This window comes from Rhinoraja longicauda, chromosome 14, assembly GCF_053455715.1.
Source record: "Rhinoraja longicauda isolate Sanriku21f chromosome 14, sRhiLon1.1, whole genome shotgun sequence".
NCBI lineage: Eukaryota > Metazoa > Chordata > Chondrichthyes > Rajiformes > Arhynchobatidae > Rhinoraja > Rhinoraja longicauda.
This window is the reverse complement of record NC_135966.1, coordinates 41,153,248-41,171,422: the sequence shown is the minus strand read 5'-3', so window position 1 is coordinate 41,171,422 and position 18,175 is coordinate 41,153,248. Positions and strand designations below refer to the sequence as shown.

The window sequence follows — 18,175 nt, the reverse complement described above, 5'->3', positions numbered from 1 at the left end:
ACATGTCCCATCTACACTAGTCCCACCTGCATGCGTTTGGCCCATATCCCTCCAAAACTATTCTATCCAAGTACCTGTCTAAATGTTCCTTAAACAATGCAATAGTACCTGGCTCAACTACCTCCTCCGGCAGCTTGTTCCATATACCCACTAACCATTGTGTAATCGTTAGCCCTCAGATTCTCATTACATCTTTCCCCCTTCACCTTAAACCTATGGTCCTCAGATCTCGATTGTAATTCATGAATCTGTCCTCAATTCGTGTTAATGTTTTGTTTCAACCAAATCATATTTATTTGGTTTCTAAATAGACAACAAACAGTTCCAACAAATCAAACCAGTAGTGTTTATTGCAGTAATGTAATGATATTAATGAAGAATCCCTCACAATGTAGACAAGATTAAGCAGAAAGCAAGCTGTGTAATCCTTCAGATACATGATACTAACTGTGGGTATACAGTATATCATTAAATTAGAACTGAAAGCCCAAATAATATTCATCACCTGCTAATAAGCCTGGAAATTGCCAACATTTTCTGATTTTAAATAAACACACTAGATTGTGGATTTTGGCAGCCATTATACACAGACTAATAATTATAATTCAGTGAACATGTCATGTTCGAGTTCAGAATATTGCAATGTTTCAGTGATGCCTCTTGAACCCTCTGCTGTAATTTTATAGCTTGTATTTTAACAATCAAAAATTAAATTAGCCGCTGGGTTTCTAAGTATCTCGTTGTTACAGAACAATTGTACAAGATTACCTAATTTGTTTGCTAGGCTTCTGAAAGGCAATGAGGATAACTTGTTTCCATTCCAGTTCATTAAATTCGAAGATGTTTGTGCATTCATTATTTTCCTGTGCATGGCCATTGCACACCAACAACCATTCAACAACCAACCATCCCCCAGAGAATCCAGTACAAAATCCTCCTCATGACCTACAAAGCCCTCCATAACCTGGCCCCATCCTACCTGACTGACCTCCTCCACAGGCACACTCCCACCTGCACCCTCCGCTCTGCTGCTGCCAATCTCCTATCCCCCCCCATCCGGACCAAACTCAGATCCTGGGGGGACAGGGCCTTCTCCATCGCTGCTCCCACCCTATGGAACTCACTACCCCAAATCGTCAGAGACTCCTCCTCACTCACCACATTCAAAACATCACTGAAGTCTCACCTGTTCAGTACTGCCTTCAACCACTGAAGGCCACCTCACCTTCTGTCTCCTTTCTCTGTTCGTTTACTTATTTATCTATTTATTCACTTCCCTATGTTCTTTAAATCTTTGTAAAGCGTCTTTGAGTGTATGAAAAGCGCTATATAAATGTAATGCATTATTATTATTATTATTAATAGAGCAAGTTCTTTGAAAAAGAAACAGAATCTTGATGCATCTGCTATCTCTTTTCTTTTCTGTAGAAATAAGGAACTTTAGACTTTAGTGATGCAGCGTGGAAACAGGCCCTTCGGTGCACCAAGTCCGTGCCAACCAATGACCACCCCATACATTAACACTACCCTACACACTAGGGATGATTTACAATTTATCGAAGCCAATTAATCTACAAATCTGTACATCTTTGGAGTGTAGGAAGAAACCAGAGCACCCGGAGAAACCCATGTGGTCATAGGGAGAACGTACAAACTCTGTACAGACAGCACCTGTAGTCAGAATCAAACCCGGGTCTCTGGCACTGTAAGGCAGCAGCTCTACCCCTATGCCACCGTGCCGTCTTAAACTGCAGGTGCTGGTTTACAAAAACAGACACAGAGTGCTGGGGTAGGTCAGCAGGTCAGGCAGCATCTCTGGAGGACATGGATAGACAACGTTTCAGGTCAGGACCCTTCTTCGGTCTGAAGAAAGGTCCAGACTCGTAACGTCACCTATTCATGCTCTCCAGAGATGTTGCCTGGCCTGCTGACTTGCTCCAGCACTTTGTGGATTCTTTGGGTTTCTAGTCCTTTTAAGATTGTTGGGGTCATCAGTGATTTGCAGACTCAACAGCAGGCTATTCCCTTGATCGTCCTGTTGTCATTTCTGCAAGGATCTGGATTGATAAATGATAGTTGCCAGCTTGACAAAAAGATCAGAATCAATTTACACAAATTGTGAAAAAAATATTCACATTATTTATCCTTGTCACTCCTCCATTATTCCAAAATCACTGGTTCAAAGACCAAACGATGACAAATACCCTCAAATTATGATATTAAAGATATAACAATGGAAAAACCTTCTGACTCTTCCATTTCAGCTGATGAAGCAAATCTTTGCCAGTCATTGTGAATGCTTTCAAAATGTTCCACTCTTGGAAATGTGACTTTTTCTCCTATTATACTTTATAATTTTATAAAGATTATGGAATTCATTATATGAATTATTAATTACACTTCACTATTTCAGTTTTAAGTACATCTTGCACACTGATAATAAAGATATGACCTTTACACCGGCGAAGCTATTAATAACCTTCATTGAGAGAACTCGCTGATTCCTTGGCTAAATTTTCAAGGCGATGGATGCAGGCTGATTGCAGTCACAAAACAGAAAATAATTGTTTCAAACCAACACTCGCTTTATGTATTTCAATGCCCTCACATAATGGAGGGATGAACAAAGATCAAACTAGATCTGGAAAACTTAGAGTCATAGAATCGTCCAGCATGAAACAGGTCCTCCAGCCCTCATAGTCAGTGCTGACCAGGAAATACCTATCTAACAAAATCCTATCTAATTCAAAATCCTGTGTTATTCAATAGGTGGGATGCAGGCAAAGAGGTCTCGACAAAATGGCTAGATATTTGGAAGGAACAGTGGAGCTGCTGCCTCATAGTTCCAACAACCCACCTTCAACCTTGACCTGTCTGCGATGACGTACTCCAGCATTTTGTGTCTATCATCAGTGTAAACCAGCATCTGCAGTTCCTTCCTACACATTGAGATTTACATTCTTTCTAGGACTACTTGTTTTTTCACAACATTTTCCCCAGCTTCGCTCCAATTTCCCTTCATCGTCCGTTCAAATTCATTGACACAGAAAATTGTCCTTGTTTGTACAAATTGAATAGGTGATATTGCAGCCTTTCACTGCACACCACTTCCACAATTCAGTCCTAAAGATTTTCCTCAAATCTTTCAAACCACTCCAAAGCCCTTAAGTATTGTAATCATAGAGTTCTGCAGCACAGAAACAGGCCTTTCATCTCATTTATCCAGTGCCAACCCTTAAATCCCCGTTTACACAAATCCTACACTAATCCTGTTGTGTTCTCTTCACGTCAACTTCCACTGGATTACAGCACTGACCTGCACACGAGGGACTGTTTACAATGGTTGATTAACCTGTCAACACACGCCTTGGGCATGTTGAGGAAGCCAGAGCACCCTGATGTGCCAAAGACGTGCGAGTTGACAGGTTAATCAACCATTGTAAACAGTCCCTCGTGTGCAGGTCAGTGCTATGATCCAGTGGAGGTTGACGTGAATATGGAAAGAACATGGTGCTTCCTTTGGAGACAGAGATATTCTCATTCTCAAAAGCCTCAGGAATTGCAGAACCCTGGAGTAACATGGTGTTTAGGGATTCATGCAATAAAATATTGATTTCTAAATTGCAAAAGTTACGGTTTTATGACATCTTCAGGGATCATTGCATCCTTGAAGCCTAATGGGCTTGTTGCTTGCTCATGGGATAAAATAAATCTGTTCGTTGGCCGAGTCTGAGTAATTTGTTATTATAGCTCAGAGAAACTAAGGGAATGTCTAGTGTTCATTTATATCTTTGATGTTTCAAACCTTCTGGAAATAATTCGGACAATAGCTTGTCTGACATCAGACTCAGGAAATCTATTTCCAGCTTCACTGACGTTTTTCTTTACAGAAACAGAATTTGATTTGTTTCAGTAGACACTAACATTAGTTTGAAAGAAAAACATGAATTTCTCCCTGAATATAGCTTGAGAAATAAAGGGAGTCAGTTCAATGCAATAACGCTTGCCCTAGTATCACATGTCTGCAGACTCTCTGATGTGAATTCCTCTTGGGTACAAGTTACATTATGATGGGCAAGTGCCTAGTGCCTAATCTCCGGGAGTTGTTTGAAAGCAATGATGCAAGGCAAATGCTGGAGAGCAAAAGAATGCAAAAGCAATAATATAATAATAATAATAATATTCATTTATTGTCATTGCAACGAGTACAACGAAATTAAAAAATAGCCAATCCTGACGGTGCGTACAAACATATATGCAATAAATGCAAAAACAAATAAATACAATTATATTAAGTACAAGATTTTTTAACGGTGTTGCCTAGTGCAAAGGTAGTGTTCAGTTCTCGTATGGCCCTGGGGTAAAAACTGTTCTTAAGTCTGTTTGTTCGGGATTTGATCGACCTGAAACGTCGACCAGAGGGCAGATGAACAAACAGACGGTGGCCGGGGTGGGATGGATCTTTTATTATTTCGCCTGCTCTACTGAGGCAGCGTAGGCTGAACAGGTGCTCCAGGGAGGGCAGTGAGCAGCCGATGATCTTCTGGGCCGTTGTGATGACCCTCTGAAGGGCCTTCCTGTCCTTTTCTGAGCAGCTGGCATACCATGTGGTTATACAGTATGCCAGCACACTCTCGATGGAGCAGCGATAGAAGGACATCATGAGCTTCTCCTGCAGGTTGGTTTTCCTGAGGATCCTCAGGAAGTGGAGTCTCTGCTGTGCCTTCTTTACTGTGGTGATGGTGTTGGTAGACCAGGTAAGATCCTCTGCGATGTGCGTACCCAGGAACCTGAAAGCGGGTACCCTTTCCACACAGACCCCATTGATGTAGAGTGGGTCGTATTCTACACTGGTTTTTCTGAAGTCAATTATAAGTTCCTTTGTTTTGGAGGAGTTCAGGACAAGATTGTTCACTGAACACCATGCTGCCAGCCTTTGGATTTCATCCCTATAGGCTGTCTCATCTCCTCCTGAGATGAGTCCAACCACAGTCGTGTCATCCGCAAACTTGATGATGGTGTTGGTGGGATGGGTGGGGGCGCAGTCGTGAGTGTAGAGGGAGTAAAGGATGGGGCTCAACACACAGCCCTGTGGTGAGCCGGTGCTCAGTGTAATGGTGGAGGAGAGGTGAGGGCCTATTTTGACGGTCTGGGGGCGGTTGGTCAGGAAGTCCTTGATCCATTGGCAGATGGTTTGGGAAAATCCAAGGTCAGAAAGTTTGGTGACCAGTCTGCTCGGGATGACCGTGTTAAAGGCAGAGCTGAAGTCGAGGAAGAGCATCCTCACATAGCTCCCCTGGTGTTCAAGGTGGGTCAGTGCAGTGTGAAGAGCAGTGTCGATGGCATCCCCTGTAGACCTATTTGCTCTGTAGGCAAACTGGTATGGGTCGAAGGTGGGTGGGAGGCTGGCTTTGATGTGCTGCAGGACCAGTCTCTCCAAGCACTTTGTGATGACCGGTGTGAGTGCTACCGGACGGTAGTCGTTAAGGCCGGTCACCGGTTCAATCACCGGTTCAGCTTCGAATCAATCTTATTTCACGCGTAAAACAAAGTTCCCAGGTTGATCTCATCTCTCCAGCTATAACTTCAGTGGAAGAAAGGTGCAGACCAATGAGAAAATCTTGTTTACTTTCTCCTGAGGTTTTGCAAGAACTGAAGCTTTGCAAATTGCAGATGGGTTTAATTCAAGGACAGGGTTTGATCATGACCTCGGGTGCTGTCTGTGTGGAGTTTGCACATTCTCCCTGTGCCCATGTGCGTTTCCTCCCACATCCCACAGGCGTGCAGATTTGTTGGTTGATTAGCTTCTGTAAATTGCCCCTTATGGCAACCGACTACGTCAATCGGCATCAATACTTTATCCATTTTGCATATGTACGGTATAGATCTGTCAGCTACTTTTAACATAATTTGCAATGTTTGACACCTGTTATAAAAAAATCTCTCGTGTACATGTGAAAAAAGAAGAGAAAATGCTGGAAAGAGGCTGCATCTATGGGAAGAGAAATCGAGCTGACATTTCAGGTCAAAGATGATCAGTCACCCTTTCTGCAGCTTAACAAGCTTCTTTTGCCTTTTTCCCAGTTCTGACTTGCTGAGTATTTCCAGCATTTTCTGTTTTTACATTAGGTTTCCGACAACTGCAGTATTTGTAGCTTCCGTCCATGTAGATGCCTTCCCCCCATGACCAAACTCCCAGACAATTTTAAAGATTTCATCCTCTGCAAATCACTTGATCTCGATGGTGCAGAAACAAATCCCAGTCTCTACTTCTTGGACTTACCAACATTGTATGAATACTGGTGCATGAAATCACGTGTTTTCCAATGGTTCCCTCAAAATATGGACTAATAATAAATTCTAGCTTGGAATGCTGGAGTAGCTGAGTGAGTCGGACATCATGAATAAGTGTCCCAAGCCCAAAAAGCCATCTACCACGCTCTCTTGCTGTCTGATCCGGTGAGTTACTCCAGCATTTTGTGTCCTTTCATTTGCAGTTTCTTGTATCTGCTTTCCACAGAGCAAGTTGGTGAGAGCTGGTGAGGCTACATTTGGAGTATTTTTTAAAGTTTTGGTCGTCCTGCTGTAACAAGAATGTCATTAAGCTGGAAAGAGAAGATTTACAAGGCAGGACTCAAAGGCCTGAGCTAAAGAGAATGGTTGGGCAAACTGGGACTTTATTCCTTGGAGTGCAAGAGGCTAAGCGGTGGACTTATATAGGTGTGTAAAATCACGAGGGGAATAGATAGGATGAATGCACAGAATCTATTACCCAGGGCAGAGGAATCAAGAACCAGAGGACTTAAATTTAAGGTGAGATAGGCAAGATTTAACAGGAGCCTGAGGGGCAACTTTTTCACTCAAATGGTGGTGGATATATGGAACAGGCTGCTGGAGGAGATAATTGAAGCAGGTACTGTATCAGCATTTTTAAAGACACTTGGGCAGGTACATGGATAGGAATGTTTTAGAGGGATACAACCCAAATGCAGGCAAATGGGACTAGCTTGGTCGGCATGAACAAGTTGGGCCATAAGGGCTGTTTCTGTGTTGTATGATTCTATGACTCTAAGTCTGAAAGTTGCTAATGGATAACTTGCATGCCCACAGAGGAGCAGATTTTCTTGTGAGGCCTGTCCAGAGCAATTGGCAGATAGGCCCATCACTGTGCGTTTACCAGGCGTTGAACAGCCTCCCACTCAGTAGGTCAATGGAAGCCTGCACTATGTTTAGAGATACAGCGCAGAAACAGCTCTTCGGCCCACCGAGTCTGTGCCGACCAACTATCACCCAGTATGCTAATGCCATCCTACACGCTAGGGACAATGTACAATTTTTACCAAAGCCAGTTAACCTGCAAACCTATACGTCTTTGGAGTGCGGGAGTAATCCGGAGCACTCGGGGAAGACCCACGCGGTCACGGAGAGAATGTACAAACTCCGTACAGACAGCACCCATGGTCAGGATTGAACCCGGGTCTCATATCATATCATATCATATCATATATATACAGCCGGAAACAGGCCTTTTCGGCCCACCAAGTCCGTGCCGCCCAGCGATCCCCGTACATTTACTCAGCCAATTAACCTACATACCTGTACGTCTTTGGAGTGTGGGAGGAAACCGAAGATCTCGGAGAAAACCCACGCAGGTCACGGGGAGAACGTACAAACTCCTTACAGTGCAGCACCCGTAGTCAGGATCGAACCTGAGTCTCCGGCGCTGCATTCACTGTAAAGCAGCAACTCTACCGCTGCTCCACCGTGCCACCCTTGATGCATTTTTCATTGGGAGCTGGGCTCCTAATGTCTTGGCTTGGCTCATCGCATTACAGACCCCGCATGTTAATGAGCCATTTGTACCTGCATCAGGTCTCTGCTTCAAAGGGATGAAATCTGTGAGTGCGGCCATTCTGCAGACACAGCCGACTGTTGTTCAGACGGTCAGAACACCATACAACAACTAGCTACTCTACCGCACCCTTCACACACCTACCTACATGTTGCTTCCAGACTCTCAGCAGTGTGCTTCATTCCCAATTGCCTTCCGATACAGTCTGAAAATTCAAAGTCAATCAGATTCCAGACTTGCCAGGGAGAGCCACACCCTGCAAGTGAATTTTTAATTAAAAGTTTTCAGTAGCAAGTGGGTTAGTAATCAAAGGAGGCAGAGCGAAGATAATTGTGGAAAGAATAAGAGGTGACGCGATGAAAAATTCACACCGCGATTTGCTGCAATCTCAAACGTACTGCCGGTATGGGTGATGTGAGCAGAGTTAGAAATATCTCTTAGAAGAACATTGTATGTACACTTCAACAATGTTGCAGGGCTTTGGGGAAAGGGAGGGGGAATAGCCCTTTGAAAGCAGTATTATGGAAACAAAGGGCTAAACAGTTTCTTCTGAGCTTTAACAATGATTCCAAGTAATCATATTTTGTTTGATAATAACCCTCTGAAATATTTTGCTCCATTAAGGGTAGCTTATAAATGCAACTGTTGTACAAATTGTCTGGCTACAGAATTCTAAGGATAATTATAAGGATATTCTCAGGATAATTATAATTATAAGGATAGTAGGAATTTATGGCAAAAGACTTTGGTATTATGAGGACAGTCTCTCATGTCTTGTGAGGTTGCTATTTCATTATTCATTCACAAGATTTTTATAGACAATAGACAATAGGTGCAGGAGTTGACCATTCGGCCCTTTGAGCCAACACCGCCATTCAATGTGATTATGGCTGATCATTCACAATCAGTACCCCGTTCCTGCCTTCTCCCCATACCCTCTGACTCCACTATCATTAAGAGTTCTATCTAGCTCTCTCTTGAAAGCATCCAGAGAATTGCCCTCCACTGCATTCTGAGGCAGAGAATTCCACAGATTTACAACTCTCTGACTGAAAAAGTTTTTCCTCATCTCCATTCTAAATGGCCTACCCCTTATTCTTAAACTGTGGCCCCTGGTTCTGGACTCCCCCAACATTAGGAACATGTTTCCTGCCTCTAACATGTCCAATCCCTTAATAATCTTATATGTTTCAATAAGATCCCCTCTCATCCTTCTAAATTCCAGTGTATACAAGCCTAGTCGCTCCAGTCTTTCAACATACGACAGTCCCGCCATTCCAGGAATTAACCTAGTGAACCTACGCTGCACTCCCTCAATAGCAAGAATGTCCTTCCTCAAATTTGGAGACCAAAACTGCACATGGTATTCCAGCTGCGGTCTTACTAGGGCCCTGTACAACTGCAGAAGGACCTCTTTGCTCTTATACTCAACTCCTCTTGTCATAAAGGCCAACATGCCATTAGCTTTCTTGAAATTAAAAAAAAGTTAAAACAAATATTTGAATATTCCCGGCTTTTATAAGACTTTGGTTAGGCTGCATTTGGAGCATTGCATGCAGTTCTGGTCACCCCATTACAGGAAGAATGTTGAGGCTTTGGAAAGGGTGCAGTGGACGTTTACTAGAATGAAGCCTGTATTTGGGAATGTTAGCTACAGGGATACGTTGGACAGACTTGAGTTGTCTTTTCTGGAATGCCAGAGGCTGTGGGAGATATGATGGAAGTGTACAAAATCATGAGAGGCATAGATAGGGTAGATAGTCAGAACCTGTTTCCCAGAATGATAAATTCGAATGCTGGAGGGCTTAGTTTTAAGGTAAGAGGGGCAAAGTTTAAAGGGGATGGGTGGGATGTTTTTTTTACACAGAGAGGGTTGTGAATGCCTGGAACATGCTTCCAGAGGGTGGTGATTGAGACAGATATGAAAGCGATCTAAAACATCACAACACAGAAGAGAGGTGTTGTGCAGCATGTTACTGACATCCCTTCCCATCCCCACACTGACCTTCCTGTCCTAGGCCTCCTCCATTGTCAGAGTGAGGCTAAATGCAAATTGGAGGCACAACATCTCATATTGTGCTTGGGCAGCTTACAGCCCAGTGGTATGAATATTGAATTCTCTACCTTCAAGTAACCCCCGCATTCCCTCGCTTTCCATCCCTCCCAAATCACACCAGCTTTTTGTTCTCACCTAGCTACAGCTAACAATGACCTGTTGCCTTTATCATTGTTACTTTTTTTGCATATCTTTCATTCATTTGTTCTATATCTCTCTACATCATTGTCTAAATCCCTCGTTTCCCGTTCAATAGACAATAGACAATAGACAATAGGTGCAGGGGTAGGCCATTCGGCCCTCGAGCCAGCACCGCCATTCAATGTGATTATAGTGATCATTCTCAATCAGTACCCCATTCCTGCCTTCTCCCCATACCCCCTGACTCCGCTATCCTTAAGAGCTCTATCTAGCTCTCTCTTGAATGCATTCAGAGAATTGGCCTCCACTGCCTTCTGAGGCAGAGAATTCCACAGATTTACAACTCTCTGACTGAAAATGTTTTTCCTCATCTCAGTTCTAAATGGCCTACCCCTTATTCTTAAACTGTGGCCCCTTGTTCTGGACTCCCCCAACATTGGGAACATGTTTCCTGCCTCTAACGTGTCCAACCCCTTAATAATCTTATACGTTTCGATAAGATCTCCTCTCATCCTTCAGTCTGAAGAAGGGTTTTGGCCCAAACCAACGGCCATTCCTTCTCTCCAGAGATGCTGTCTGTCCCGCTGAGTTACTCCAGCATTTTGTGTCTGTCTTCGGTTTAAACCAGCATCTGCAGTGCCTTCCGACACGTTACTGACTTGTACTGGTAAGGAAATTCCACTTGTGTTCTGCACAAATGATATCCCTAATTGGGAATGAAGGAGCTGGCAGTTAGCACCTTTACCTCCTCCCTTTCTGGGGTAATAGATTGTTTACATCATTTATAGTTTAGTTTATTGTCACGTGTACTGAAGTACAGTGAAAAGCTTTTGTCGCATGCTAACCAGTCAGCCGAAAAACAATACATGATTGCAATCGAGCCATTCACAGTGTACAGATACATGATAAGGGGAATAGCGTGACTAAGTGCTAGATAAAGCCCAGTAAAGTTCGATCAAAGGTAGTCATCCTGGAAGTGAAGACACGCTTTCTCTGCAGTGTTTTTCTTGCCTTCATTGCTAAGCAGGAGGATTTGCAGAGCTGGATGAATTAAATTTGCTCAGCGTGGTTTGCTGGGGTAATAGATCATTCTGGAGTGCAGCCACACATTCTCCGCTGTTTATTTTCCTTTTACTGCTAAGCAGGAGGATTTGAAGATCTGGATGAATTAAATTTGCTCAGCGTGGTTGTGGTCTGGCTGTAAACCATGAGCTGCTATCTCTGCGCACAGAAAGAAGATGAAAATTTATGAGTCAACTAACATTTTTTAATGAAAATTCCAGTGAGGTAATTTAAGAAGGAAGGAATGTGCTAACAGTGTTTCTTCCTGAACTTCACACCTTCCAGTACGCTGAAGAAAAGAGAAGGCTGGTTTAAAGCCATCATTAGTTTCTCATCTACTTTTCCTCATGGACTCCAAAATCATCTTGTACATGACTCTCACCACCTGCTCCCTATACCTCTACATGACAATATCTCACTTTTAATATTCTTAATATCGGTAACTTCTTTTCACATCTCCCCCTTAGTCTTGTAGTGGTCTGGCGGAGGCCAGAGAAAAGGCTGGATGCCAGGCAGGTTTCGAAAGCTCTTTATTTGGCTGTGAGCTTCGACTCACAGCGAAGTCCACCTAGGGATAAACCACTCCCCCCAACGGGCTGAGTCTTAACCCCTTAAGCCTGTCCGTCAAGTGCCGAGGGGGCTGACCCAAGGAGTGGCTTGATACCCAGGGACCGCCACAGGACCAAAGTCTTTTGCCATAATTTCCTCCCTCTGTAACCTCCCATCTGCGCTGTTACAATTTTGAACTCTTGCTCAGTCCCTACCTTAATTCATCATCGACGGTGAACTCATCTCCAGCTTCCAAACCTCTTACCATCTAGATATACTTGCCAAACCCTCTTCACCTCTCTCCCTCTCCTTTCCCACCAAGACAATCCTTCAAACCAGCCTCCTTCCCCAAGCTTGATATTGTCTACTCCAAATCCCTATGTGTGCCTTGCTATCAGTTATTTGGTGTGAAAACTCTCCTGTGAAAATGCCCTGAGAAGTTTCAATTACATTAAGGCTGCTTTATAAATAGATGAATGAATATGTTGTTATTCTTGTGTTAGCTACATGGGTATGTTCAGGAGAATCTCTGTATGTTTCGCTCTTGAGTCTGAAAGTGAACATCAAATTTGCCCCAGAGGATACAGAAAATTCTGAGTGAATAGTTGGAAATTGCTGCTCATATCATCTCACAGTAGCAATGAATAGAAATTGTTGTGAATTTTTTGGCGCATGCAGAATCCTTGGCATAACCAGATGATATCTGACCATGTTAGAGCAGGTTTGCAAGAAAACCAACTGGAGTCTTAGCACCACAGGGCTTCCAGCCCACCGAGTCTGCACCAATCTTCAGCCACCCATTTACACTAATTCTCTATTAAACTCATGTTTTATTCTCCTCACATTCTCATCAACACCCCCCAATTCTACCCGAAGGGCTGAATGGCCTACTCCTGCACCTATTGTCTATTGTCTACACATTAGGGAAAGGTTCCAGAGGCCTATTAACCTGCCAGCCCATACGTTTTTGGGATATGGGAAGAAATTAGTGCTGGCCTGATGAAACAGATGAGATCCTTCGCATCCGCTTTGAGTCCATATTCAAGGAGAATGCCACTGCCGTCACAAACGTCATCAGTAAGTGTGTAGAGGATGCATGCCAGAGAAGACTAGACACATAGACGTAGGCATAGAGATACAGGTCCTTCAGCCACCAAGTCTGCGCCGACCAGCAATCACCCTGTACACTAACCTACACAGGCTAGGGACAATTTGTCCATTTGTCTTTTGTGTTTTTTGTTGTTTTTTGTCTTAATACAATACAATACAGTACAATACAATATATCTTTATTATCATTGTACCCAGGGGTACAACGAGATTGGGAATGCGCCTCCCATACGATGCAATAATTTAAGTAGTGTTTAGATGTGATGTAGTGTTTTTTGTGGTTGTGTACTATTGTGTGGGGAGGGGGGGATCTGAAAAATTGTCTCTTCCGAACGGAGACCCGACCTTTTTTTCTGGGTCGTGTCTCCGTTCCCACTGCGGCCTACCATCGGCCAAACACCTGGAGCTGGCGGCCTCCAGCTGGGACCACCTGGGGCTCTGGTTCGCAGAGCCCGCGGACTGTACTCACCAACAGCGGAGCTGGCTGCCTTCGGAGGCTGTGGTGGCGCTGCGAGTGTGGCTGCGGCTCGCCTTCGGAGGCTTCAGCCGCGGGCCACGGGCCGCGCGGACGTCGGAAGCTCACAGGCCCCTGGGCGGGGGCCGACATCGGGAGCTCCGGTAGCTGCGGCGTCTTCGCCCGCCCAGAATCGCGGGGCTCGGGTCAGCCCACCGCGGACCTTTCACCGTCCGGCGCGGCCTGGAACCGGCCACGGGATTTTGTCCGCCCGGCGGGGGCTTCAATGTCGGGAGCCCCGACCGCCCCGACGTGGCAACTTCAATAGCCTGACCGCGGGAGAAGACGGCAGGGAAGAGAAAAGACATTCTGGCCTACCATCACCGTGAGGAGGTGACTGGAGGAGACTCACTGTGATGGATGTTTCTTTTGTTTTGTTTTGTGTTGGTTTGTGATTGTGTGTGTTATTGCTTATTTTTATTGCTCGTATTGTTGGTCTGTGGATAACGGAATATCGTCCAAAAGACTTGTTTTTTTGGATGACAATAAAGGTTATTCTGATTCTGATTTTTCAACTTACAGAAGCCAATTGCCCTACAAACCTGTACGTTTTTAGAATGTGAGAGGAAACCAGAGAACCCGGAAAAAAATCCCGCTGTTACAAGGAGAAAGTAGAAACTCTGTACAGACTGCACCTGTAGTCAGGATCGAACCCAGATCTCCGGCGCTGTAAGGCAGGGGCTCTACTGCTTTGCCAGTGGTCCACCCATAATGGTTGAGAACTTTGAGTTCCTGGACATAAATGTCACCAAACATTTACCCTGGTCTGACCACATTGATGTTGCAGCCATTGAATAAGATTATATTCAAGAATAACACAACAACACACATATTTGGAAGAAAAATGTGACCTTCAATCTATGAAAAATATTTTTAGATATTCTGATTCAATGTTTGGAGTGAAAAAAGAGCTGCTGTTGCTGGAAATCCAAATTAAAAACATAGATGGAAATGGACACAAAACGCTGGATTAACTCAGCAGTTCGGGCAGCATCTCCGGAGGACTCCAGCGTTTAGTGTCATTACTTTCCAGAGATGCTGCCTGCCCTGTTGGGTTACTTCAGCATTTGTGTCTATCTTCGGTATAAACCGGCATCTGCAGTTCCTTCCTACGCACAGATGGAACTGCACTGCAACAGGGAAAGAGTCAGTTGATCTTTTAGCTCACATACACCTGCACAACTGACCTGTTGTGTGCTTTCAACATTCAATTTGGTTATAAATTAGCAACCCATGTTCAGTTTGTGAAGAACTATTATGCAGCTCAGAATCTCGATTTTAAATTATTTTTGTCTAAAACAGTAAATTATGTGACATAATAAACAGGATAAAAAAAGAAATATAACCAGGAATGAAAAGATGCCCATGGTGATCTGATTTATAAAGACTAACTTGACCTCTTCCAGCCACAGAAGGTTAATTTAGTACTGCTGGAGTTTAGTACTGGAGTTTAGTACTGCCAGCTGTTTAGTCCAGTTATGTCTCTGTACAGTACCTAGTACTTCTTTGTGCCTGCAATCTGGTTTTGTTTTACCAGCATCCTGCGGAATAAACTCAAGCTCTGGCTTGGTTCTAGCTTGAACAAGAACACAGATCACTGGTGAATTGCCCAGGGTCAGAGCAGGAGAAAGGCAGTTGTATTGGGATCAAAGACCAATTGTTTTTTTGAAGTTATGGTGCAGCCCAATGAACACTAATTAAAATAGGGTCTTAGAATGATTAATCAATTGATTGAATTGTTTGGTATCTGGGGGAAACTTTTTCTAATCTCCTTCCTCGACGGAGATTGCGATTTTTTCCCATATCGTATCTCCGTCCGCACTGCGGCCTAACATCGAGGAGTTTGCGGCCTTTCCTGGAGACCGACTTCGAGAGCTCCACGGCGGGTGCCTGCGGACTTAACATCATGGAGCTCACCGTCTCTGGTTAGAGACCGAGTTTGGGAACTCCAAGCTGCAAGAGCTTCGACTGCCCTGAAGCGGGAGCTTCGATCGCCCTGATGTGGGGGCTTTGATCGCCCTGATGTGGGGGCTTTGATCGCCCTGATGTGGGGGCTTTGATCACCCTGATGCAGGAGAATAAAAGAGGAAGGATTGGACTTTATTGCCTTCCATCACAGTGAAGAACGTGGGGAATCCACTGTGGTGCTTGCTTATGTTAACCGTTATGTAGTTGTGTGCTTTGTTGCTTTTTAATTTAATAAGGCTGTATGGTAATTCGAATTTCACTGTACCTTAATTGGTACACGTGACAATAAACTCACCTTGAAACCTTGAAGTCTCCCTCAACTTCCGACGTTTCAGTGAACACAATCGGAGTCTATCTGACCTCTACCTGCAGCTTGTGTAGGAAAATAACTGCAGATGCTGCTACAAAATCGAAGGTATCACAAAATGCTGCAGTAACTCAGCAGGTCAGGCAGCATCGAGGAGAGAGAGAATGGGTGACGCAGATGCAACCCTTAAATGCAGGAAGCATTCTGGCAGAAGGTGAAGAAGGGTCCAGACCCAAAACGTGACGGATCGTTTTTCTCCAGAGATACTGCCTGACCCGGTAAGATAATCCAGCACTTTGCGTCTCCCTTAAGCATTCTGGCAGCATAGGGTTAACAACTCTAATGCAACTATCATAATTAAAACCCATAGATAGACACAAAAAGTTGGACTAAATCAGCGGGTCAGACAGCATCTCTGTCTCTCAGTCTGAAGAAGGGTCTCGACCCAAAATGTTACCTATTCCTTTTCTCCAGAGATGTTGCCTGAGGGGGATGGAGTGGGGGGGAGGAGAAGTGGGGAGGGGAGGGGAGGGAGGGGGAGGGGGGGGGAGGGGGAGGGGGGAGGGGGGGAAGGGAGGGGAAGGGGGGAGAAGGGGGGAGAGAAGAGGGGGGAGAGGGGAAAGAGAAGAGTGCTGCACCAATGCAGGAGAGGTTTGGTCCCAACGGGTCCACTTGGTCTGGTACATAATTAAAAGCCATGGTGTTTACTGCTGAGCTAACCCACTGTGTTTGTTTTATAGGTAATGCCTTTGTGGTGAGTCTTGCCATTGCTGATCTTGTCGTGGCGATCTACCCGTTCCCCCTCATACTTACGGCAATACTTCACAATGGATGGGTGCATGGCTACATCCACTGTCAAATGAGCGGGCTCCTCATGGGGCTGAGCGTGATCGGCTCCATTTTTAACATCACCGGCATTGCAATCAACAGATATTGTTACATCTGCCACGGTCTGAAATACGACAAGATCTTCAGCCACCGCAGCACCTCCTGCTACGTGTTGCTGGTCTGGATGTTCACGTGTTTAGCGATCATTCCCAATCTCTTTGTGGAGTCGCTGCAGTACGATCGCAGGATATACTCCTGCACTTTCGCTCAGTCAGTCAGTTCTCTCTACACTGTGACCGTCGTCGTCATTCACTTCATTCTGCCGATCAGCATCGTCTCGTACTGCTACCTCCATATCTGGATCGTTGTCATCCGGGTCAAGAGGAGAATTAAACCCGAAAACCGATCCAGAATAAACCCCCACGACTTCCGGAACTTCCTGACGATGTTTGTGGTGTTCGTGCTCTTCGCCATTTGCTGGGCGCCGTTGAATCTCATCGGCCTGGGAGTGGCGGTTAATCCAAAGTTGGCAAAGGCGATACCAGAGGGGCTTTTCGTCGCCAGCTATTTCATGGCATACTTCAACAGCTGTTTGAATGCTATAGTGTACGGTGTTTTAAACCACAATTTCAGAAGGGAGTATAAACAAATAATAATACAAATTATCAATCTGTTCTGCTAAGATAACGTGCTGCTGTGCAGCCTGTAACATGGAGAATATTTATTTGCTGCCGCATTTAATTGTGGCAATCACTGATCTGTTTAAATGATCAAAGAACAACATGCCACTGGAAATCAGTGCATCAGGCAGCATGTATGGAGGGAAAGGGATGGTTGACAGCACTGTGCACCTCAGTGGCACCGCGCTAGGGCTGCTGCCTTGCAGCACCAGGGACCTCGGTTCGATCCTGACCTCAGGTTTTATCTGTGTGGAGTTTGCATGTTCTTCCTGTGATCATGTGGGTTTCCTCCATGTGTTTCAACTTCCATCCACATCCCTAAGTCATGCTTGTTAATTAGCCTCTATAAATCACCCCTTGTGTGCAGGGAGTGATGTAAGTGGGATTATTTAGACCTAGTGTGAACGGGTGGCCAATGATCTGCGTGGGCTCAGTGGGTTGAAGGGCCTGTTCCCATCATTTTTTGGGTCAAGTCCTTCCTTGGGACCAATTGCAATACGAGAGACAAAGCTGGAAAATTTAAATTTTAAATAAAAGTATTATTGGAAAATATAACAAAATATAGAAGAAGTAAGAGTGGCTTACAAACATGCAGTAAGTTCACGGACATCCCTAAACCATAAAGTAGATGTATATAGACACAAAGCGAGAGAGTAACTCAACAGGTCAGGCAGCATCTCTGGAGAAAAGGAATGGGTGATGTTTCGGGTCGGTAGAATTTACAAGAATGATCCCAGGAATGAGTGGGTTAACATATAATGAGCGTTTGATGGCACCTTGCCTGTACTCGCTGGAGTTAAGAAGAATGAGGGGGATCTCATTGAAACGTACTGAATAGTGAAAGGCTTGGATAGAGTAGATGTGGAGAGGGTGTTTCCTCTCGTGGGAGAGTCTAGGACTAGAGGTCGTAGCCTCAGAATTAAAGGACGTTCCTTTAGGCAGGAGATGAGGAGGAATGTCTTCAGTTAGAGGATGGCGAATCTGTAGAATTCTTTGCCACGGAAGACTGTGGAGGTCAAGTCAATGGATATTTTTAAGGCAGAGATAGATTCTTGATTAGTGCGGGTGTCAGGGGTTATGGGGAGAAGGCAGGAGAATGGGGTTCGGAGG

The 18,175-nt window shown here is 44.6% G+C and overlaps 1 protein-coding gene across 1 annotated transcript in view; it reads left to right on the top strand.

Moving 5' to 3' along the window:
• The window catches only part of mtnr1al (melatonin receptor type 1A like), a 35,260-nt gene extending 18,193 nt beyond the window's left edge, over positions 1-17,067 (top strand). The window contains exon 2 of the mRNA XM_078411201.1: positions 16,298-17,067. Within this exon, the coding sequence (XP_078267327.1) occupies positions 16,298-17,067 (770 nt within the window). The remainder of the gene's footprint in view (positions 1-16,297) is intronic.
• The last annotated feature ends 1,108 nt before the right edge of the window (positions 17,068-18,175 follow it).